General features: G+C 38.2%; 1 protein-coding gene across 5 annotated transcripts; it reads right to left on the minus strand.

Annotated features, from left to right (window-relative positions):
- On the minus strand, window positions 1-25,498 carry LOC124284153 (epsin-2-like). Of its 5 annotated transcripts, none has more exons than XM_046720214.1 (10): window positions 25,297-25,498; window positions 23,252-23,835; window positions 20,517-20,598; window positions 19,589-19,806; window positions 16,801-16,824; window positions 11,260-11,292; window positions 9,442-9,733; window positions 4,810-5,049; window positions 2,820-2,969; window positions 1-2,460 (listed from the first exon to the last, which is right to left on the minus strand). In XM_046720214.1, the coding sequence occupies exons 2-10, from the start codon at window positions 23,747-23,749 to the stop codon at window positions 2,258-2,260; spliced, it is 1,740 nt and encodes a 579-aa protein (XP_046576170.1). In that variant the 5' UTR covers window positions 23,750-23,835; window positions 25,297-25,498; the 3' UTR covers window positions 1-2,257. The 5 variants fall into 5 exon arrangements, with proteins under 5 accessions (XP_046576170.1, XP_046576169.1, XP_046576172.1 ...); XM_046720213.1 differs by having other exon boundaries at window positions 25,271-25,498; XM_046720216.1 differs by lacking the exon at window positions 11,260-11,292 and having other exon boundaries at window positions 25,271-25,498.
- Window positions 25,499-25,663: the final 165 nt, after the last annotated feature.

Consider the following 25,663-nt stretch of genomic DNA (forward strand, 5'->3'; position numbering starts at 1 on the left):
TTTTCGCTGATCTTTCAGATCCTTTCATTCTGTTTATAATACAAAACGTGCTGCCAAAACAAATATTGTCTGAGAATCTCAGTAATGCCATAAGCTGCATAGCCAGACAGAATCTCCAAAACAAAAGACAACATTCACAAGAACTGAACTGGATGATTCAAGACAAACATCACCTGTCTGTGCAAAAACTAGTTTTATGTGGTGCTGAAAGATCGGAACGTAGTGAAAGGACTATACAATATTCCTGGTTAACATAACACCTACGATACCAACCAAACATACAGTCATAAATAAATAGAGAAGCACTATTTCTACATGCTGTAGTCTGAAAATGGTAATTCTTATTCCACATTTAGCCCCTTCGTTCAGCCAGATAGTGTTACGGATGGATAGCCGAGAAAAAAGTCCTGAGATGAGCGAAATACAAGGACTAGATGTTTCCTCTCACGGGACAGTCCAACCCAGAGACTCTCCTGAAATGACTATGCAGCTGTTCATTTGAATTACACATCAACTCCTAGTGTAATAACCATCACACAGTTTATGAATACACATATAGACGAAACTGAATAAATAGCATGCTCAACATCTGCAAGAAGATGAAGAAGATAAGGCCTCTGTCTTGTGCAATAACAGCCAACGTGTTTGGACAACAGCTCCATGCAATTACTCGACACAAGACATAATGCCAGGCAAGCTGTCAATATTGCTTCATGCAACATCAGGGAATCCCAGCCATTCAAGCAGAACCAGGATCAATACTGACTTAACACATATTGCTGTCAATCCATGCTTACATATCATACTCAAGCACATAAGCATACTGACCTGTACTAGTTAAATTTTGTAGCATGTTACCAATATATTTGGTCAAAACTTAATTCGAACATAAGATGCAGTTCTTGTGTATTTGAAATCGCTTCTGATTATATTTACCCCTTATACTTAGACATATTTTCAACGCGCCTTCTCGTGTGTAAATTGGATGACAATTATTAAATGCAACTACAAAAATAATCATGGTAATCTTACGAAACAACTGTTACATCCCTTTGGCTAATACATATTGATTGTACGCACCACAGCGATGCTGTTCTTATAGATTATCTGCAGCAAATTGTATCAGTACCACCTACAAAAATATTCTTATAGAACATCCAGCTCTTACTCTACCACATAGGCGAAAGCTAGGCATTCCCTTGAAAGACCGTATTGTTACATAGTTGTACAATACACATACACCTTGCCTTGGTATTTGTGACCAAATCAAACTTGGTTTCCATCAGTAACCTGATTCATTCATTCACTCACTCACCCACTCACTCATTCTTCACTCATCCCAGTACAATGAAAGCTGTCAGGTATATCAAACAAATCTGTTCTCTTCATTCACTGATAGACATTGAGTAACACTCCTGTATTTTTTCTAATACCCCGGTACTAATTTTGATATGAAATATCTACATATTGTAGACGATGCATCAAACATGGTCATGGTTATAGGGTTCCTTGAATGCAGACTGTAACAAATATATAGAACATTAGTGATTATCGCATGCTTGATAGAACAACCGATTCTGTTCTTATGCTATTATTAACGTAAATAGTATTGCCATAACACAGGTGTATGGTGTAAGCAATAACTTCGACAAGCATTTCCTCTTACAAAATATTCAAATGAAAATTATATATAGCAAGTCTGAAAAGACAAACTGTGCACAACTTAATGAAGTGAAATTTGCATACACAATATACATAAATATCAAAAGAGCGGTCAGTATGGGGGATTAAGAACAATGAAGGGATTATTGTTGATTTTATGATGTATTTTTTACACTTAAACTGCAGAGTTGTTTTCACACAAAAGCAAACTGCCTGTAGAAACAAGGGCGACGAATGAAGCTGAGGGTCAAACTAACTAGTACAGAATACAGTCAATGCTATCCTAATATCACTGGTATAAATTATAGACGAAGAAATTGGAGGGGTGAAGTTTTTCCTGTGTATTGTTTCGAGATCTTCATGCAGCAAGTCTGCTAGGTCTACCCAACACAGGCATATCTCCCCGGTTATATTGATAAATGTTAGACACTGATCAGACACAGGGGTCACACCTTATATACCTTAAAACATAAATGTACAATTTTTTGTTCAAGAAATATACATTCAGATCTGCCGAGCTCCAGACCTCTTGAATACTGGAGCAACACGTAACTTTGATATCTTAGCCTCCCATCCGCTGAGAGTGGACCGTTCCTCATAAGAAGGGGTTGTAACTTTGTTGTTGTGGCTGCATGGGCTGGTGGGCTGTGTTCACTGGAATGAGAGGGGAGGGCAGGAGTCCAGAATTAACAGGCTGTGTGAAACCAGGTGCCGTGTTCTGTAGTTGGTTCATGGGTACTCGTGTGACGGGCTGTTCAAATGGGTTACTGGCTGATGGTGCAGCAAATGGGTTATTACCTGTAAGGGAAAGCAAGGGAGTTTCGTCATCACACCGTCTTTACATCATCCACTCAGTTCTTCAAACTTCAAAGTTAACCCATGTATTTTCAAACCAAAATAATTACGTATGTAAAATAGTAAGAAAAGAACAAAATGTTTTTACAGAAACAAATTAATCTCACAAGGAACCATCTTATTTTTATGAATTCATGTTTTCATCCAATAAATACTGAATTCCTCTATAGGTATTCCTTATCATTTAATTATTGATTGTGAATTTGTCAATCTTGTCATATTATACAAATCAAATGTAAACTGAGATAGTTAATACAGACTGGAAGTGGATCTCCGCACTGTGAATGATAAAAGACATTAACCTTTGGGTGCAGGCTTCGATACAAGTTCATCTAAATTAACTAGCCCAGTATGCTGGCCAAGAAAATCATGAGCAGATTTTTTCTTTTCTTGTGGTAGATTCTGGTTAAGGATTCCCATGTTCCATGCACCATCGCTTGCACTGGAGTCCACTGTGAGCAAGAGAAACATGACCAGCATGTAGCAAACATACCCTCACTAAGGCTGTAACGATTCACTCGCATATTCGGTGAATCGAACCGTAGCCCTTCATGAATTCAATTCGTTATTCGTGGTCACCATACCGAATATTCATAAATATTTACAATTTTTAAGGGTGTGTGTTTCACTTGAACCCATATGTCCTTTTTCAAAATGAAATATGCAAGAATGCATTATGTACTAGCCTTGTAGTAGCGCAAGTCATGTTAGTTTGTCAAGGCCACGCATGGTACTGTCAACTTAACTATTACATACCGAATTTGAGTGTCATGAGATGACTGGTTATTGCTGTGACAAATTAACACTGTCAACATGGGCATTCAATATTGTGCATCAGTCACTTAACTGCAATATTGTATTCGTGAATAATTATTCGTATTCGTTACCAAATATTCGTGATACGTATCATATTCGCAACATAGTGTATTCGTTACAGCCCTAATCCTCACACACTTCCACACGTGGGATTGCAGTGATACATTGGCAGTGAAAGAGAGGTAGGAAGAGGAGGGAGAGTGCACAAAACATTTGACAAATGCATACAACTGAACATTCATATTGCAGATCATATACATACTGTACAGTTTTTGCTAAGAGACTTCCTAACATCCAATCACATGGAACTTTACATATAATGTAAGGTGGTACTGGCTTTCTATGTCTCACTTTCCCTATCATAAATTGAGTGAGTGAGTGAGTGAGTGAGTGAGTTGGGTTTTATGCCGCTTTTAGCAATATTCCAGCAATATCATGGCAGGGGACACCAGAAATGGGCTTCACACATTGTACCCATGTGGGGAATCGAACCCGGGTCTTCGACGAGACGAGCGAACGTCTTAGCCACTAGGCTACCCCACCGCCCCATCATAAATTGAGTAGTATATGCCTAACATCATTGTCTAAGGATCAGACCAACCAGTGGTTCACTGAAATCCAAGAAGCTGACAATGACAGATTTCAGGCACTGTGACATGCTATCAACACAGTCACAGTCTCTTTCGTCAGCTCTGATGACAATCATACACCATGGACATGGAAGGCCAAGAACACCATAGGTTGATAAGCATCTATACATGCCAATGTAGTACTACAATAATCCACAAAGCCATTCAATAAAATCTTCAACTATCCCATCTACTCTTTCCCCCTCTCCTGTCTTTCTCTCCCTACTTCCATACTTTCACTTCTAGCACTTATCCTATATTTGCCCTAATTTTTCAATATAGTATGTAAAGCAAATGCTGTACATTTCCGAGGATGTTACTTTCACATCCGTGGATAATATCTTCATCTCTATGTGAAATGGATATATTTGTATTCACATAGTAGCAGTGTAACATCTTGCTATATATATGTACTTATGCATCGGATATGTAACATCTGTCCCTATGCTAATCAAAAAAAAAAAAAAAAAAAAAAAAAAAAATAAAAATATTCAACTTGGTAATTATGACTAGCATTGGCTATGTGGCGCCAGTTCTGTCTTGGAATCCACTTGTGAAAAAAGTTGTGGAGGAATAACATTTAAGTCATCATTGCTACTGCATGTACCCATTTCTGTCCATCCCTTTTTGACTCTATCCCTTATTTTTTTTACTCTGTCCCTTATCAAATAAGGAGTCAATTGTACATAAGTGTGGTAGACAACTGATCTCATCCATCACAGCTCACAGCTCATTCTAAAAAGAGAGGTATATCTAAGATAATTGGTGAAATACAACTGTGGATATTCACTTGTCTCAAACTAACAGCCTCGTGGTCTAACCCTGCAATGTTACAAAGATCACCAACCTAATGGGTCAAAGGCCTGAGCTGCAGAAGAACCAGCTGATTTGGCCGGTGATCCTTCGGTGCTCCGAGAGCTCAGCAGGTCAAATGCTTCATCGATATTGTTGGTGCCATTAGTGGTGGTTATTGGTGCTGCTGGAGACCCAAAGGGATCCATACTAGCGGTTTGCTGGGGTGGGGCTGGGGACCCCCAGGGCGAGCTCTGTGGGCCAGGGCTTACTCCCCAGGCATCTGGTTGAGATCCTGAAATCAAGGATTCACATTTCACTAAAGAAATCACTTGCAACAGTCCTGTCTTAATCTGCAAGAATCAGCAATTATGACAATCCATTTCCGTAGTTAGCATGGTTAGTACAAAAGATCTATTTTGTTCCTTTTGATCTTTGTGCCTGTAATAGCATACTCTAGAAATACTGCTGCAATGTTTTTAACTGATAATATCCAAATATTGCTTATATTTGATGTTTTGCTTCCACCTTCCAACCATAGACCTACAATAGGACCATCTACAGTGCTTGAAATTAAACAGGAAGGCAGTGTTAATGCAAGTTGACAAAAATACATGTAATGCGGACCTTTTGTGACCACTAGAAAAGCCACAAACTACTGAGTATAATTTAAACAGTGGTAAATAAAGCACATTGAAGAATAAAAATTTCATAAGATGTTTGAAATTCCCATGAATAAGGTAAGGTGCCATATTCTAAAATCAACACACATGAAGGTAACTGGTTCCTTGGCATAGCCCTACTCACAACTCCTCATTGATTATGTCACTAAAAGAACAGATGCAGTGCCATATCCAACTCAGGGTTCCTTGAAATCAATAACATTCTGAACAATGTTGAATTTGACAAACACTTTGACTCAAAACAATGAAATATCAACCAGACTTCATATGTCCACAATGTCATCTTATAGCTAACTGATAATCATTCCTGTACTTGAAGGCTACTTCAATAAAAGCAGTCTACAATTGTCTTGTGAAGCCCGTTTATGGAATATTGCTAAAAGCGGTGTAAATCCAGACTAAGTAAGGAAGTAACTAACTAAGCAAGCAACTAAGTAACTAAGTTACTCACTCACTCACTCACTCACTCGGAATAAATACCTTAATCTAAACTCAGCAATAAATACCTTAATCTAAACAATCCAGCAACCCAGAATATAAATACCTTAATCTAAACAATCCATCTAAACAATCCACCCAGAATATAAATACCTTAATCTAAACAATCCAGCAACCCAGAATATAAATACCTTAATCTAAACAATCCAGCAACCCAGAATATAAATACCTTAATCTAAACAATCCAGCAACCCAGAATATAAATACCTTAATCTAAACAATCCAGCAACCCAGAATATAAATACCTTAATCTAAACAATCCAGCTACCCAGAATATAAATACCTTTAATCTACCCAAACAATCCTTAATCTAAAACAATCCAGCTACCCAGAATATAAATCTAAACAATCCAGCTACCCAGAATATAAATACCTTAATCTAAACAATCCAGCTACCCAGAATATAAATACCTTAATCTAAACAATCCAGCAACCCAGAATATAAATACCTTAATCTAAACAATCCAGCAACCCAGAATATAAATACCTTAATCTAAACAATCCAGCAACCCAGAATATAAATACAACCCTTAATCTAAACAATCCAGCAACCCAGAATATAAATACCTTAATCTAAACAATCCAGCAACCCAGAATATAAATACCAATTAATCTAAACAATCCAGCAACCCAGAATATAAATACCTTAATCTAAACAATCCAGCAACCCAGAATATAAATACCTTAATCTAAACAATCCAGCAACCCAGAATATAAATACCTTAATCTAAACAATCCAGCAACCCAGAATATAAATACCTTAATCTAAACAATCCAGCATCCACCCAGAATATAAATACCTTAATCTAAACAATCCAGCTACCCAGAATATAAATACCTTAATCTAAACAATCCAGCAACCCAGAATATAAATACCTTAATCTAAACAATCCAGCAACCCAGAATATAAATACCTTAATCTAAACAATCCAGCAACCCAGAATATAAATACCTTAATCTAAACAATCCAGCAACCCAGAATATAATCTAAACAAATACCTATAATCTAAACAATCCAGCAACCCAGAATATAAATACCTTAATCTAAACAATCCAGCTACCCAGAATATAAATACCTTAATCTAAACAATCCAGCAACCCAGAATATAAATACCTTAATCTAAACAATCCAGCTACCCAGAATATAAATACCTTAATCTAAACAATCCAGCTACCCAGAATATAAATACCTTAATCTAAACAATCCAGCTACCCAGAATATAAATACCTTAATCTAAACAATCCAGCAACCCAGAATATAAATACCTTAATCTAAACAATCCAGCTACCCAGAATATAAATACCTTAATCTAAACAATCCAGCAACCCAGAATATAAATACCTTAATCTAAACAATCCAGCAACCCAGAATATAAATACCTTAATCTAAACAATCCAGCAACCCAGATATAAATACCTTAATCTAAACAATCCAGCTACCCAGAGTATAAATACCTTAATCTAAACAATCCAGCAACCCAGAATATAAATCACACACAATACCTAAGACTGCAACGACAGGCAGGTTACACATGGCATACACAGTGAACGGAAGGGTGACATTGTCCTCATCCAGATCCTCCTCTGGTTCCTCCTCAAACGCCAACAGGCATGACTTCTCACCATACAAACTCAACATCGTCCTCCTCACAATACAACTACACAACTGTGTACAAACACACTTCAGAAATAATCAAGAAAATTTTCAAAAATAATTATGACCATCAATATGTATTCCTCTGAAAGTACTTATCAGGATGACAAGGAAATATCCAGACTGCTGAGTCATCAGTAAGCAGAATCTCAGTCTCCAAACTGTCAGCAGGCCTGCTGTCCTATAGTCAATACAGATGGATTAACCAGTGGGTGTTCCCATCTGGATTAGCTCAGTGATGATACCTAATGTTATTAGTGCAGCAATAAAGACAGGAATAGTCTGAGTGAGTGAGTGAGTGAGTGAGTGAGTGAGTGAGTGAGTGAGTGAGTGAGTGAGTGAGTGAGTGAGTGAGTGAGTGAGTGAGTGAGTGAGTGAGTGAGTTTAGTTTTACGCTTCACTCAGCAATATTCCAGCTTTATGGCGGCAATCTGTAAATAATTGAGTCTGGACCAGACAATCCAGTGATCAACAGCATGAGCATCAATCTGCGTAATTGGGAACCGATGACATGTGTCAACCAAGTCAGCGAGCCTGACCACCTGATCCCGTTAGTCGCCTCTCACGACAAGCATGGGTTACTGAAGGCTCATTCTAACCAGGACCTTCATGGGTTGTATAGTCTGTGAAGTAGCTGAGATCTGATCCCAATAAATGATTTCAATATTGACTTGTTGCTGCACAGAGCTATGGTCTGTTCAGGAAATTGTAATGAAATTGTCAATCGTAATAGTTGCAATCTAATATATTCAATATTAAATAGGAACAAAAAGACTTGGAATCTACAGTTTGCCTGTTCTACACAGCGAGCAATCTTGCTCTGATCAAACAGTGGAACAAGAGTTAGTGAGTGGGTTTAGTTTTATGCCACTTTTAGCAATATTCCAGCAATTTCACGGAAATGGGCCACATAAGAAATGGGACAGTGGAACACAACCTGGTATTGGTTAAGTAACAGTTGATGGGGATTAAAATTTTCAGCAAGAGTGACCAACAGGTCTATACAAGGTCAGCCTTATGTGAAAGTGAAAAGGAGGCAGGTCGTGGGTATTTAATGACTTGATGTGAACATTATCTGAAGAATAATGGTGTTGGCAGGCAAGGAATCTGTTGTTGCTATGATACCACTGGAACCATTTGCATTGTAAATCAGCCCTGTCTGTTCATGAGAGATGGAAGAAAGTGGTGTAGTACTGACAAAGGTATGACTAAACAAGCAGTTACATTGAGTGAGTGAGTTGGGTTTTACGTTGCTTTTAGCAATATTCATGCAATGGCATAGCAAAGGACACCAGAAATAGGCTTCACACTATGTACCCGGTACCCATGTGGAGAATCAAATCCAGGACTTCGGTATGATGAGCAAACACTTCAACCACTATGCTACCCCAACGTCACCACTATGCTACCCCAACGTCACCACAAGCAGTAACAGTGTTCACGAATAGCGCCTGACCCTCTGACAAATCCGGCAGATTCGCCGGTGGTCCGGTGGAAGTCTACCACCAGCCGGCCCCAGTGTCCGACTGTATATTTCACAATGACTTTGACTGAAGTTGTCGTATGTGATACATCACACTTGTTTGTTGTTTACAAATTTTACGTTTGTTAATAATTTCAATGCCACTTATAAGAAGTGTTAAATCTGAAATGTGTGTTCAATTTTTATTCTATGGGTCCTGTGAATTTTCAGTGGGTCAGACAGACCTCTGAAACTTACAGGACGCAATGTCCTGTTACTTTGAAACACCATTTGAACACTGCAGTAAGAGTAGTTTCAGCCAAGGTGATGCCTGTGCTAATGTTGTGTATGCTGCTGCCAATAATCCTAACCACACACACTTCCACCTACCAGGAGTGGACCCTGACTGAGGTGTAGATCTGGCTGGGCTCACGGTTGGTGCTCCCCAGGGGTCAATATTGTGAATGGGAGGAGTCGGTTGAGATGGCCGGGACCCTGCAGGTGATGCCCATTGGTCAGCTGGTACGGGTGAGGCAGCGTGTATTTTGGGTGCCCCTGGGCCAGGCAGTGGGCCTCCCCAGGGATCCGTTGGCTCCTGTTTCTGATGTAGAGGCACCCCCCAGGGATCGGCTGTTGCTTTCCGCCCCCCATCCGATAAGTTCAGCAAGCCTGGGTTGTGAGTCTGGAAAACAGAAACAGCAAGTTTAAGTGTCATCCAAAACGAAAACAGGTGCTAGTATGAGATGAAGTGCTGGGTTAATTCGGGCTAAAGAATGCAATCACTTTGCTTGCTTAGTGGCATTTCTACAGAGGTTCAGCCATGAAATATTAAAACACAACTACATGACAGAAGTGTTTGAATGAAACCCCACTTTATAGTAAAGTAGCCTTCACGTAAGCACCCCTTTCCAAACATGTGTGTTTCCAGTTTCCTACCAACCATTATTCCAGCACCCACAATCTAAACTTTTCTCTCATTTTCCTTGAGTTGCTCCTGAACATTTATCACATTATAACATTGTGCATACTTTATGCCATTAATATATTTATGTTGCATTTCACTGTTGATGAGAGTAGCAGTTGGATGGTCTGAAATAGAACCCACACACATTTTTCAGGGGGTGAGAAGATAAATAAACCTGAGTTGACATTACTTCTTATGTTGCCTTCAGAAATACCATCTGCACATTCAGTTACATGACAAGGCAACTGAGCCAATATTACTGCAGATGAATTTAAACTTACAAAAATGATATTCATGTTCTATAAGCTCTAATGCAGAAGCGGAGAAAATGGTATGCAACTGTCAGGTCTACCAAGGATTATTGCTATGCCGGGTCTGTACGATCAGATCATGTGAGTAAGCAATGACTGTATTGAAATATTTGTACTAATCTCATGCATAAGCTTAAAATATGTATTTTCAGGTGGCAAGAAACACTATGTTAAGTTTCAAAGGCAAGTATTTGAGAAATTTTATCATTCTCAATGATCTTGTGTACAAATCCATTCTATTATGGTAAAGTATGCTAAAACCATTCACCACCATAGCTCCTTTTGGACCAAATTCAAATGACACAGTGTTAAATCAGTTAAAATATTGCTCAATATTTTTGATTTAGTTAAAAAGTTTTAAGTTGGTGATAAGCTGGAGCGAGATGGTGATGTCAAATTCAAAACAACTGCAACCGATGGTCCAGGGCCTAGATTTTCGAAGCTCTCGTAGCTCTAAGATAGTAGTAAGTCCCATACATTAACATTAACTTACAACTGTCTTAGGGCTAAGAGAGCTTTGAAAATCTAGGCCCAGGATATTTACCAAAATAGAATTCGGGATATGTAACGCTAGATCATTGAGAATGAAACTTAAGAGCCAAATATAAATACAATACATGAACAAACCAAATTTAAGAAAAATGGGATCTGAACAGAGCTTAATTTAACAACCCAAAAAGAAAAGAAAACAGAATACAAATTCAAAAAAGAAACATAGATCTGATGGGTCTCATTCGAATTATTATTTAAAAAGAATACAATACAAAATATAAAAAACAGTAACAGAAACACCAGCTTCCTTCTTAAATGAACGGGATCAACTGTTTTTGATATCACACAATCTCTACAAGAATATTAAAACTACAAATGACTGGGAAGAGGTGTGTTAGTTGCAGTTAGGTGTGTTCATAGTTCATGGAACAAATCATCTACCTTCTTTCCTCCAGCAGGTGGTTTAATGATTACCTATGTTTGAATGAAAGGAAAAAACAACATCGTCATTTTCAAAGAAAACTCTTTGTGCTCGTTAGACTGTACATGTTCACAAAAAAATGACATTGCTCGAAAGTATCAAACAGAAAATGAAAAATCAAAATTAAAAACATGAGCAAATATTAGACATTACCCAAATCAGTCAACGGCCCTACATCAGCAAATATTAGACATTACCCAAATCAGTCAACGGCCCTACATCAGCAAATATTAGACATTACCCAAATCAGTCAACGGCCCTACATCAGCAAATATTAGACATTACCCAAATCAGTCAACGGCCCTGCATAACAGACTTATATTCCTGAGTCGGAAATCTTCATAGAAACACTTTTTCACATTCCAGGAAAGAACATATGCAAATGGCATGCATACATTCTTAAAAAGCCACTGTAAATAATTAAATTTGATTTGATTTCAGGGAGGTCACACGCAAAGCAGTTGAAGTGAAGACTGATGATATTCACTTGAAATACTATAATAACATTTATAAGGCCACTTCTAAGGTGCTAAACCCAGGCCTTCTCTAATGAAACAGCTGGGAGTTTTGTTACAGATATCCAGGAAAGCACCTCATTTCATTGTGGAGAGTTATTACAAGGCCACTTATATGGTGCTGAACTCCACGCCACACGGGCATGTGTGTGTGTGTGTGTGTGTGTGTGTGTGTGTGTGTGTGTGTGTGTGTGTGTGTGTGTGTGTGTGTGTGTGTGTGTGTGTGTGAGTGAGTGAGTGAGTGAGTGAGTGAGTGAGTGAGTGAGTGAGTGAGTGAGTGTGAGTGAGTTTAGTTTGATGCCGCTTTTAGCAATATTCCAGCAATATCACGGCGCGGGACACCAGAAATGGGCTTCACACAATGTGCCCATGTGGGGAATCGAACCTGGGTCTTTGGGGTGATGAGCGAACACCTTAACCACTCGACTACCCCACGCCCCATGTGTATGTGAGATAATGTTGGGGTCAAAGATGCTTTCAACAGTATTTCAGTTAACACAAATGTCACAGAGCGTCAGCTTAATGTGGGAAGTGTGGGATTCATATTTAGGATCGGTGGATCCTGGTGTGACAAAGGGATGCAACTCCGCAGAGCACAATCTCTGCCTAAATCCACATGGCTACCCTGTCCAAACATTCAGCCTTACGCCAAAGAACAACTGTAGATAACGTACATGCTGAGTCTAAATATTGAAGTTGTTCACATTCATTCAGGCAAAGCTTCACTCTGTAATGACAAGATCTCATTTCTATTAATGTTACAGTGGTGTTAACTGGTTAGCAAGAAACCATCATGAAATGTTCTCATGTGCTAACTACTTTTAACACAACCATGCATCTTGTTTGGAAGGTGAAGTATAAAACGTTCAAAACTGTCATTTCCAAGAGACCTTGGTCAAGATCCTTCTGCTCTTAATTAACCATTCAAAGATTATGGCTTTTCAACTGGTCTGAGGTCTTTTGAAACAGACCTGTGACTTTTTATCCATTTTACATTTCCCTTGCAAGAGCAGGCCTTGCTGTAGCATAACTTGTCTTACGATACTGTCATTAGGTCGTGTCATTGTAATGTTTTGCCTTTTTGCTTTACAAAGAATATATAAATGATTAAGCCTGAGCAATTACATGACATGTTTGATATATAATTCCTTGATAGCATACAGACAATTTTCATGAATAATATTATAAATTGTTCACTCGTAGCTCGGGGCCCATGGGTTGATGTACCCTCTATGTTCAGGGCTCCAGATAATTTTTCAACATCAGGAGTACGTACTCCTTATTTGTTCAATATAGGAGTATTGGAAAACCTTATGTATACATTTAGAGTACTGAATGGAAATTAATGGAATATCAGTAATCTTGTGTTTCGTTTCATATATGCACCACAATAATGCTACTCTTGTGTAAACAGGTCAATAAACAATAAAACAATACTTTTTTCAGATAAATACGCCTGTAAATGATTCTAAGACCGTACACCATTGATGTGGTACGTATCTGCTACGCTCTCTAAATTATTTCCTACCGTATCGTGCATATGTTTTATCCGTACATACGTCCTTTATCTGGAGCCCTGATGTTTGTTTACGATCCCTTCGCCTGAAGCATCCTATTTATCTTACCGAACACCCTAATGTTAATTTTGAACTGTTTGAAGCACGGGCATCGGATCATAATACGGAGTACCAGAGTTAGGCAATTAGCCATACCAGACGACAAGAAAAACAATTTAGAGTTACCTCCCTTCCACTGATTTGCATTTGCAAAACATCAGTAATTTCTGTACATCGTACATGACTCAATCATTTGAGATAAAGAATTACTAACACGAAGAACCAAATGAATTCCCACAGTTCGGCATTCCCAGCGGGTAACATAGAAAATGTTACTCGCTTGTAAGCGGGGTACATTGAAAATAATAGAAGAGTGCTCAGCCAATCAGAAAACGACATTCATGTGTGAGGTAAGATAATAATAATTGTTCCCATAAACTCATGAAACATCCCATTTGCCTCATAGTAGATTTGTCACAATCTTAATGTTCATCTCACTAATAAGGTTTTGTTTTGTGGGCACACCTGGATGGTAATGGTTTAGTCTAGACGAGAGTGGGCATGGCATGGGGTAGAAAGTGGGCATGGCATGGGGTAGAAAGTGGGCATGGCATGGGGTAGAAAGTGGGCATGGCATGGGGTAGAAAGTGGGCATGGCATGGGGTAGAAAGTGGGTGTGGTCTGAGAGGAGAGTGGGTGTGGTCTAGAGGAGAGTGGGTGTGATCTGAGAGGAGAGTGGGTGTGGTCTAGAGGAGAGTAGGTGTGGTCTGTGAGGAGAGTGGGTGTGGTCTAGAGGAGAGTGGCTGTGGCTCAGAGGAGAATGGGTGTGATTTAGAGGAGAGGGTGTGATCTGGAAGGAGAGTGGGTGTGGTCTAGAGGAGAGGGTGTGATCTGGAAGGAGAGTGGGTGTGGTCTAGAGGGTGGGTCTAGAGGAGAGGGTGTGATCTGGAAGGAGAGTAGGGTGTGGTCTAGAGGAGAGGGTGTGGTCTGGAAGGGAGTAGGGTGTGGTCTAGGAGGAGAGTGGGTGTGGTCTAGAGGAGAGGGTGTGATCTGGAAGGAGAGTGGGTGGTCTAGAGAGGAGAGAGGGTGTGATCTGGAGGAGAGTGGGTGTGATCTGGGAGGAGAGTGGGTGTGGTCTAGAGGAGAGAGGGTGTGATCTGGAAGGAGAGTGGGTGTGATCTGGGAGGAGAGTGGGTGTGATCTAGAGGAGAGTGGGTGTGATCTAGAGGAGAGTGGGTGTGGATCTGGGAGGAGAGTGGGTGAGGTCTAGAGGAGAGTGGGTGGCTGGAAGAGAATGGGTGTGATTTACAGGAGAGGGTGTGATCTGGAAGGAGAGTGGGTGTGGTCTAGAGGAGAGTGGGTGATCTGGAAGGAGAGTGGGTGTGGTCTAGAGGAGAGGGTGTGATCTGGAAGGAGAGTAGGTGTGGTCTAGAGGAGAGTGGGTGTGGTCTAGAGGAGAGGGTGTGATCTGGAAGGAGAGTGGGTGTGGTCTAGAGGAGAGCGGGAGTGGTCTAGAGGAGAGTGGGTGTGGTCTAGAGGAGAGCGGGAGTGGTCTAGAGGAGAGTGGGTGTGGTCTAGAGGAGAGGGTGTGATCTGGAAGGAGAGTAGGTGTGGTCTAGAGGAGAGTTGGTGTGATCTAGAGGAGAGTGGGTGTGATCTGGAAGGAGAGTGGGCATGGTCTAGAGGAGAGGGTGTGATCTGGAAGGAGAGTGGGTGTGATCTGGGAGGAGAGTGGGTGTGATCTAGAGGAGACTGGGTGTGATCTAGAGGAGAGTGGGTGTTATCTGGGAGGAGAGTGGGTGTGATCTGGGAGGAGAGTGGGTGTGGTCTAGAGGAGAGTGGGAGTGATCTGGGAGGAGAGTGGGAGTGATCTGGGAGGAGAGTGAGTGTGGTCTAGAGGAGAGTGGGTGTGATATGGGAGGAGAGTGGGTGATACTGATGTCAGGACTGCACCGTCATACACATACACCAGCCCTGTTTATGTCGTGCATTCAGTGAAGGACAGATGTCAGGACATGGATGCCACGGCACACACCATGCTTAAGTAACAAACCTGAGTTAGAGAGGTTTCAGACCATTGTATTAGTAACGTCAGATCTTGACACATCATCAATAGAATCAAAGTCATGCTGTCAGAATTGTGAAACATTCATAATCTATTATCCTGTTCTTCTCAACTACATTATTAAGTCAAACAGTGGAACACTTCAGTAAAACTTGAAATGAAGTCACTGGAATTGTAGAACCTACATTTGAAGCTAATGCAATGGAGAACTTAAACCTCTGATGTCAGTTTGCTTTGTTTACATGTCATTTGACTTTGGACCAGAAAATCCACTGACTGACCTCATGAGTGCTGATCTCAGCAGTAGGGATACAATGACTTGCATCAACCAAGTCGGTGAGTTTAACAAGATGCTGTTAGGTACCTCTTCTGATAAGCATTGGACGCTGCAGATCAATCGTAAAATAGATGTTCTGTGGTACTTTGTAACAGGGATTATATTGTCCATCCAACCTTATTGAAATAACTAACAGCTTACATTACCTATAAGTTTTGGAGTTCCATAAAGGGACTCATCTTGTAGTCCTATGTAAGTACCCTTGGCAGGTATATCAGAAAAGAATTCAAATTTGTTCAGATTTGGTATTTAAAAAAAGTTCTTACTTTCTCAAACTAAAAAAAATCAAAAAATTCATAAAACATTCAAACCTGATGCAATATTCATAAATATTTCCATAATATTACAGGAATATTAAGGAAATATTCATAAACAGTCTCCAACAAAAGCCAATGTCCGAAAAACAAAATATTCAATTCAGGTCAATTTGCAAAAACGAAATATCCCCCAGATGCAAACTTTAACTTAACAATTAATCAAGACTAAATGATCTTATTCAGTTTTAATGACATAATAGTGAAACTTCTGAAAAATAAACCAATGCTCTCCCCCCTCAAAACAACAGATTTTTTAAAAAAAGAGTAAGATTATAAATTATTAATAACATGTCAAATGTTTAATTCATTATGCATCTACTAAAGAGTTCACACATGACAAAGAAATGTGAAACTGAAACTGAAATTCAAATCTTTTCATCACTTCAATTACCATTGCAAACGTACATGAACAAAGACCTATCAATGTTGGTGTAGTCATGCCACAATCAAGGACAAACACACAACCTACTGAGGTAGTTAGTTAGCCTCAAACTGTCTCCATTAATAAAGATCATATACAAGTCAGCAATGCAGCATTCTGTAAACATTATCAACATACAGTCAACACGTGGAGGAGTGTATTAAGATGCCTTGTGTACAGAAATGCATTGAACAAAGGCACAGATTGTTACAGTTACAAAACGGATCGACAATGAGCATCAAGGGCAACAGCGTTTACCACATGCAAAGTGGAAACAAAACTAGGCTTACTCTATTGTTACTCTTCTTTTGTTCCTATAATCGTAACAAAATAAACAAAATGAATAAATAACTGCTTGTAAATCGGTCTTAAACTTTGAACAAAAAATGAAAATGATTTGAGTGGCATTACAGAAGTTGGTGGCATAGGGATGACAAGACTTTATGGATGATCAACTTCTTCATTTTGACAATGGCGACGTTTCGGTATAGATTCTTATATCGTCCATATGTTTGAAAACGGAATAAGAATCTATCCGAAACGTCGCCATTGTCAAAATAAAGAAGTTGATCATCCATAAAGTCTTGTCATCCCTAAGTTGAAAATGATATGTGCCAATAGTAATGTGAGGTAAGTGTTGACAAAATGTGTGCACAAGCATGTGTATGTATTCAATTTATGCCACTTGGCTTCTCTAGAGTGAAATGTTGAAACCCCTGTGAATTACAAAATATTCCAGTTTAGTCATTGTGGCCTTTAAATATTGAAAGCTGGGCTAGGATAGACACTGGTTGACTGCAGGAGCAATAATCCATGTAGTCAGGATACCGTTACAATCAGTCATGTAACACACTGTAACTAACAAAGGGGATTAGGGGCATTGCCTGTTCGAAATCCTTTGGGTGACTCTGTCAGATTATTCACCCTAAGTAATATTTTATGAACAAGTATGAACAGAACAGGCTTTTCTATAAATAATAAAAACAAAATAAAACAAATAAATAAATTAAACAATCAAAACAATGATCTTATGATCACATATTCATAAAGCAGATGGGTGCTGTTGTACAAAGCTATCTTAGTGCTAAGGTGACCGTAACTCCCATACCTTAACACAGACTTACGACGTAGTGCTAAGGTTGTTTTGTACAATGGCCCCGGGATTCCTAAAGAAATTGTCATCTCGACAGACCAGAGACTCATTCAACAAAGCAATCTTAATGCTAAGATGACGGTTATACCCAGGGATTTACCTTGAGTCCTGTATCTGAGGGTCCCTGGGACTCATACTCTTAATTTTCAGGGGTCCAGGGCCTAGATTCGAAGCTCTCTTAGCACAAAGATAGTCGTAAGAAACATACATTAACTAACGACTATCTTAGCGCTAATAGAGCTTCAAAAATCTAGGCCCTGGACTACAAAATGGGGGTCCCAGACACTTAAATATTATTATTAATACTGTTATTGTATTGGGTATCATGATCATCACAGTGTTACAGTAATTAAATTGCAAATGATACCAAACCCAGCTAGTAGCAAAAGCAGTGATAACTTATTGTTAGTTGATTGGAATGTTTCCAAAAAGTATTTGGACTTTTACTGGTCCCTGTGGATGCGCTAATAAACTTTGTTGTGTCCATTGTCAATTTTTATGCGGATACGACACAGGAATTCGCGTCCTGTAAATCCCTGATACCTATACTTTAACATTGACTAACGCTAGTTGTAGCACCTAGGTACCTTGGAGGGACAGGGCTTCAACTTCTGTAAGCCTATTTCTACGTATTTGGAGTTACGTTTGTCGCAGTAAAAAGATGCGCTTGTTGAATGGAGACCTGGTCAAGTGCATGGAAATTATGCAATGGGATGTCACACAAGGATTAAGCATGGGACACTAGTTCTGAACGAACTTCAGTTGCAAATGTAACGCAGTGGGTTGAATAATGTGGGTCATTACACATGAAATACCTGATAGTAATACGCCTGCATCAGGTAAAAGCCTGTACGAAGCTAAAAGAATTCTAGATGACAGCAAGTCCCAGATGACACAATGAATATCACTCACTGATGTAATACTGTGTTATAGAACAAAATAAATTCAAACTGATTCTTCCACAAGAAAACACACAATCTCACAGAAGAAAAAGTGGGGCATTATATAACTTAGAAAAAATGAAGACATGAGCAGTATGCTTGTAAAGACAGTAACTAATTGTAGACATGAGTTCACACAAAAGAAATATAGAATATCTATGGTTTTAGATATCGTCTGTATCTATGGTTTTAGATACTAACAGCAACCTATAGCAGGTGACACCTGGAATGCTCTAATCAGTAGGCAACCTAACCACCCAGATATAAGTTACTGAACTTCACACATTCACAGGATAACTGTTGACCATGTATACTGAGGCTGTGGAAATGCAAATGTTGTGGCTCATGTGACCAAACATTGAGGGATGGCTATCAATACAGATCATACATATTGGTAATCAATAACCTAAAATTATACAATTACCGATAAATATCAGAGTATCTTCAATGCCAAAAATAAATCAACTCATTTCACTGTAGCCATTCTTGTGAACCGCAGCCAGTAATTCGAACAGATATGGATACATCACCAGACTGAATACATAATACTTAAGTCACCATATTAGAATGACAATGTGTATAGCAACATTTTCTGTACAATGTTTGAAAAAGGGTATACTGTCCACCTGAATCTAGGGATCCTCTTACATACTAGTCTTCGTCTACTACCAAGAGCGTTTCTTTTTATATACTTTAAGAAGAGTTAACATTTCCAGTGTGAACTAATATTTCTTAAGCTGACAAGACCAACAAGTTTTTCAGACAAGTGGCTGAAGCACATCACTGTCACTACAATTAATTTTTACACTATTTTTTTTTAATGGAAATAAGAAATTATAAATAAGTTACAAAAATTACAAAACCATTTTTGAGCCTTGCATTTTCATGCTTCAGAATACACACTCAACCATAATCCTTTGTATCTACTGAACGTCAGAGATCAAAACAGACAATTTTCTCAGAATACAAACAGCTTTCACATACCTCATCAGCATGCTTGCGACTCTCATCAAGGGCCATTTGCAGTTTAATATCGTCCGACTTCTGCTTGCGTAGTTCCTCGTCGTGTTCCTCCTTGCTCATGGCGAGAGCCAGCTGCAGCTGGAGTTCCTCTTCCCCGACGGACGCTGGTCGAGCGTGGTCAAGCTCAACAGACATACGCCGGCTCCCACTCCCGCCACTGGTCGGCGACACTGAAACAGCTAAAAGGGACACGAGTAAATGGGTGCAATGTCGAAGTTCATGGGATGCATGCATCACTTAATCACTTAGAGGAATTTCTTTCTTCAGTAGTTGACTTTTTGTTACTAAAGCCCACTGTTACTCTTTGCACAATGCGACACATGGTGATGATCACCTGTGAATCTGACACCCTGTGAATGGATCAGCTAATGTAAAAGTTGGAATCAGGCTAAAGCAAAACCTGGCCCCAAAAGAAAACAACAGAGTCAAATAATTGATGAGAAACAAAAAAATCTCTTCTTAGCAAACATTAGCGTCAATTAGCTCTTAGCCTTATGACAAAACGACATCCCCCATGTTTCATGTTAGGGCTGGGACGATACACCATGTCATGATACATATCGCGATACATACACCTTGAAAGAATGACACAGTATTAAGATTTAAAATGATTTATTTCAAGGTATTTGTGTATAACAACAACACTATTGTAATAAACAAACAAGTAACACTATCATACTTGCGTATTTTTCGAAATATGTACTTGATCATGTTTAAGATAATACTGTTTTTTAAAAAAGTCGTGTATCGTTGTGTATCGAAACACCAGTCGACTATACAATAGCTGTATCAAATTTTAATGTATCGTGATGTATCAGTGCATTGGTGAATCGTCCCAGCCCTATTTCATGTCGGGGGAGTTCAAACATGACAAGAATATCAGGCGTACCATCATCATATCCTGAGCCTGTTGCACCACCATAAGGGTCAGCATAACCATGGAGGGTTGGACTGCCTGCTTCAAATCTAGTCTAAAATGAAAACAAGAAATGATCATAAAAATACACATCAATATGAATGTCTTAAATGAAGGGCATAACAGTAAAGATTGAAGATTCTTTTCTGTATGTACAATAAGTGAAACAAAAAATCACACACTTCTCTTATGTGTCCTGTCTGTGATACAGAAACTAGGGATGTCATGATACATAAGTGTCATGTATCGATACATATCACGATACCCATGTCATGATGCGATAAATATGATACCTATTTTTGCGGCATTATTGTGTAAATTTAGTTACATTTTGAACATTAATATTTCATATTTTATAATTGTCTATGAAAAGATCAATATTTTTCTATTCTCAGAGATTAAAAAGTTCTATCTTTCCATCTTTGTGCATGAAAAATAATCATTTATTACTCTCATAACAAAACATAATACAATTGCAAAACGTAAACGATACATAAACATATTTAAACTGATACTTTCAAAACTAAATATCAATACACTACAGTTTAGAATGTATCGATAATTGTATCGTCTTAGAAAAGTATTGATGCATCGATGTATCGATGTATAGCGGCATCCCTAACAGAAACCTCATCCAGTGTCACAAATGGAAGGATTCAATGTAAGATTTCCTTCATACACTCCAAGGATATCTTGAAAATGTCACTAAAATGTGTAATAGTGTATGTTCTCTAAGGGCTGTGTATTGTCTGGAAAAGTGTGTGTTGCAATATGTTGCTACACTTAGGAATGTATTTCGATATGTACTGCAATATACTGGCATTAACACACTGCTGTTCTCTTCCACTTACAAACAGCTGTTTATTTTTCGACTAAAATAGCACCTCAGCTGTTACTCTGTTGTTGGGAACAATCTCTTCAGTCAAATACTCAACAGAAACTTGTAGCCAAAGCAACACTTACAGAAACATATTTTTAATAGTTCATATTAGGATCCAAATAATACTTAAATATTGAATATCAGGGTGGTTCTTAACTTTTTTTATTGAGTACATGAGTGACACTGTGTCAAACAGCATTTCATAATTGGAAGAATATTCATTTGAACTGCTGTCGGATGATGATTTTAATTTATTTTATTATAAATACAACTATTTTATTATAAATACAAAGAAATGTGAAAGTATTTTCTCAATATACTGACCACATTTTATCATAGTTAAACAATGAACTAAAAATATTATGCAATATTATGGAGTAGTCTGTTATCGGGACAATTAATTTATGTAAATACAAATCTGCTTGTTGGGTGCATTTGACAGCATTTTGCAAAAACAAAGCAAAAACCTATCCGTAATCTAAGAACTTGTTATTCAAATTTTTTGGACAATTTAATTTCAAATTCTCTAAACATGCTAAAGGGTTTTATAATCAGTACAATCAGGAAAATGCCCAAATACCACAAAACCTAAATGCATTAATGTTGGTATTCCATGTTTTAAAAACATTTCAATTGCAAAAAGATAAATATCAACATGTGCACATTTAACTCTGAAACTGATGAAACTGATGACACTGCATGTTTCACATAATGGTCCTAACTTCGAACTCTTGGGCAAGGGTCACTGTATCGTTCAAGTTCGTTCTAAGTGGTTTATTCATTTGTCAGGAAGTGGAACTTATTTCAATGAGGATAAGGAAGGAAACCAGTTTCGTGTACAATGGTGTGCATTCTGAACATGAATCTCATTTTAGCAGAACTCTATATTACTGGAGGCAAACTTAAGTCTAAACATATGATGTTAGCACATCTGAAATGTCGCTACAACAGTTACAGTGAGCGGGTTTTGGCATAATGAGCGAACACTTTAACCACTAGGCTACCCCACCGCCCCTACAACAGTTTTAGAGGCATTGAGAATATATACCATCATGCCAAATCTCATCAATGTTACCAAGCTACTACTAAAAACTGCACCAATTCTTTCATACTCCAAAGTTAATGTGTCATGGCATGATGGGCTAGGTCACTTAGATATTTGAAAGAGCATATGTTTTCCTTTGAGTGTTATATTTTGCATGTTTAACAAGTTTACTTAGTGGTAGTATTTTATCCAATTATACAAATACACACCAGGAATATGTGAATGCAAGCTCCACTGAGGAGGGAGTTGGGTTCAACCTGTCTTTGAACAGAAGTTCAGTTTTATAATGGTGTGTGTGCTTATGGTGAATATGGTAGAACGCCCAGGTCTAAAAACTACAGACAAGCTAAATGTACTTATAAAGGCCCAATGATATAGCAAGACCCGATCAAAGGCTAACATGCAGTACAATCTGCCGCAAATTTCAGTAAAAATTTCCACTTTTAAACAAAAATTCAAATTTTGTCTGAACATATAATAACACGTATATAATCGAAATGTTTGATAATTACACTATATTTTCCCAATTTGTCAGCTGAAGGCACTTACTGTGAAACCCAAGATATATCATTGCAGATCTGTCCGATCCATGGTAAAGGGAAGCAACTCAGTAAGTGTGTCGGTACCACTGGGATAGTCATGCCCTTCATTATTTCTGATCCATAGATACTGCGAAACCAGCATCAACAAGAAATGCAAAGACACTTCATTTTTGTTTATATAAAACAATAATTCACATAAAACATAACACACTTATGAAATGACAATCATGGCAGGACTTACCTTGTCCCCTCCTGTACTTCCTACACCCATAGCACTTTGTGCAAAACGTTCTTTGGCTTTAAGAGCCTTTGCACGTTCATTTTTTAAACGTTCATCATCAGAGAGAAGTGCCACGAGCTGCTTTGCCTTTTCTCTCACATTCATCCCTTGGTCCTTGTTTCCAGCATCAATGTATTGAAAACTGGTCAAAGTTTTCACAGCGTGAAAATTTTCCTTGCATTGCTGTGCTACTTTCTCACTACCAGTTTTAATAATGTAGTCTAGTACCATCAATGATTTATACACATGTCGCCAGTTCTTGCCATCATCGTTTAAACGCTTCCACACCATCTGCATAATTTCCGTGAAAGCCACCACATTGTATGTCAAGTCTGCAATTTCTGACATGAGAGTACTTGACGGACCCCATGGGTCATTGGAGGTGGCCTCCCGGACCTTAACTTGAGCGTCAGAGTAATTCTTAACCACATTTTTTAGTGTTCGGCGTATAGTTGGCATCTTGTTTCAGTCAGTTTTATATTAAAACAACAAACACTCCTGTGAAGTACTTTATAAGCTAAAACTTCATAACTTTATGGGATAATCTGAAACAAATAAGATACCATGTATAAATAAATGGGATTAAAATATATACAATAGGATACATGCAGACAACATTATGCCTATAAGATGTCTTTTATTAAAATAAAGACAAATAGTACCTCAGTGTTTCAAAGGTCGTCAGTAAGAACAACCTTAGGCCCACTGTAATTATTAATATAGAACAAAATTTGTTTACCCCCAAAAAGAATTCAGTGGCATAGATTCTGGTGAAATTTCAAATTCATGTTCAGATGTATTTATTTAATGTATTTTATTGTAGTTATGTATCTGCCACATTATTGCTATGTCTAGTGCATATAACACTTGGTAAATAGGCTTATAAATTGAGGTGATGATATATTACAACTGACATAGGTCCCCCTTTGCTATAGAGACAGGTAGAAAAACAAGACCATTGAGTGAAAATTGCATACACATATGGACAATATAACATGACTTTAGGTCTGTACAAACATTTGGAAAAAAGAGTGCACACTTTGACTTGTGTTTCTGAATAAACATGTTATTGATGCACAGTAAATGCTGTTGAAGGCAGCAATCTTAAATACTATTATCAAAGCAATTTGTGTAAAATAATCCAATCAGGACAGACAAAGTCAGACGGTCCAATTGTTCACAGTTTCAGCATTAGTCATCAGTGTCATGGTACAATGATCCAAAGTCACTGTTTAGCTTGGTCAAACATCTATAAAGTTTTACATATTTAAATAAATTCAATGGCATATGCTTGGGCATCGGTGAGGTGTTCTCACCCCAAATAGCATTTGAGTAAATCGCAAGTTAAAAAGAGATATACATCAAATTTTCTAGGAATATCAGGAGTTTCTACATGTCATTTATAACCTTTTTATGATAAACGAATTTTGGGGAAAATATATTTGAAGTTCAACATGTTCAAGAATCTGAAACCATCATGCCATATTCCTACATGTTTCAAACACACGGATAGACATTGAATTTACCAAGAAATGAAACTGCCAGGATGACCTAAAATGGCTAAGCTTAGACTAAGCACTTGTTTTTTTATAATGTTAAAGGTATTCTCCGAATGCTATAGGGATAGGCTTATTTCACAAGTAGAAAGTACTGTTCAAGGATGGTCTGTACATGGTTGTGACAGTATCGAACTTTCACTTGTACAAATTCTCTCTTTTAAGTATTACTTTTTCATATTGAAATATGTGATTTGACATGAAATGATTAGTTCCACGATGAAAGTCACGCTGCCCTACATATACAGACGGAAGTAACCTATAGTGTGAAATGCAGATGTTTCAGATAACTTCCGACGTCTTGTTTTTCTGCCTGACATGAACAAACAACGGTTCAGGGAAGTTTGTGCTGCTGTCTATTCCTGAAAACAAAAATACTATCATGTAATAACTTGAAAACTATTATGTGATAACTGAATCTTACCTACTACACATAAACTACGTAATTACCCTCAAATCTCAAAAGTATTTGTCTGAAGACACCGACTTCGTCCTTCCTGGAGTAGAAAAATGGCGAAATACCACTTCCTGTGACTAATCCTGCGGGGAGGTAAAGATAACAGCCACTTTCAATCAAGTTGTGTACGCCTATCTTTCAACACATTTTGGGAAAAATAGCATAATGAGCCACACATGACAGTAGCACGCCATGAAATAAACTGACAGTTTTATCTATATATAATAGTAAACAAATACAAGTTTAATTTTAGTAACAGTAAATCTGTTTACCAGAACGGCAATTATACTACTGCTTACAAGCCATGAATTACCGTTACCGAAATATAATAAATCTGGATCGCGTGTGACGAAAACATTT

The sequence above is a fragment of the Haliotis rubra genome, unplaced genomic scaffold (genome assembly GCF_003918875.1).
Source record: "Haliotis rubra isolate DU_JTF1 unplaced genomic scaffold, ASM391887v1 Scf33, whole genome shotgun sequence".
Classification (NCBI taxonomy): Eukaryota; Metazoa; Mollusca; class Gastropoda; order Lepetellida; family Haliotidae; genus Haliotis; species Haliotis rubra.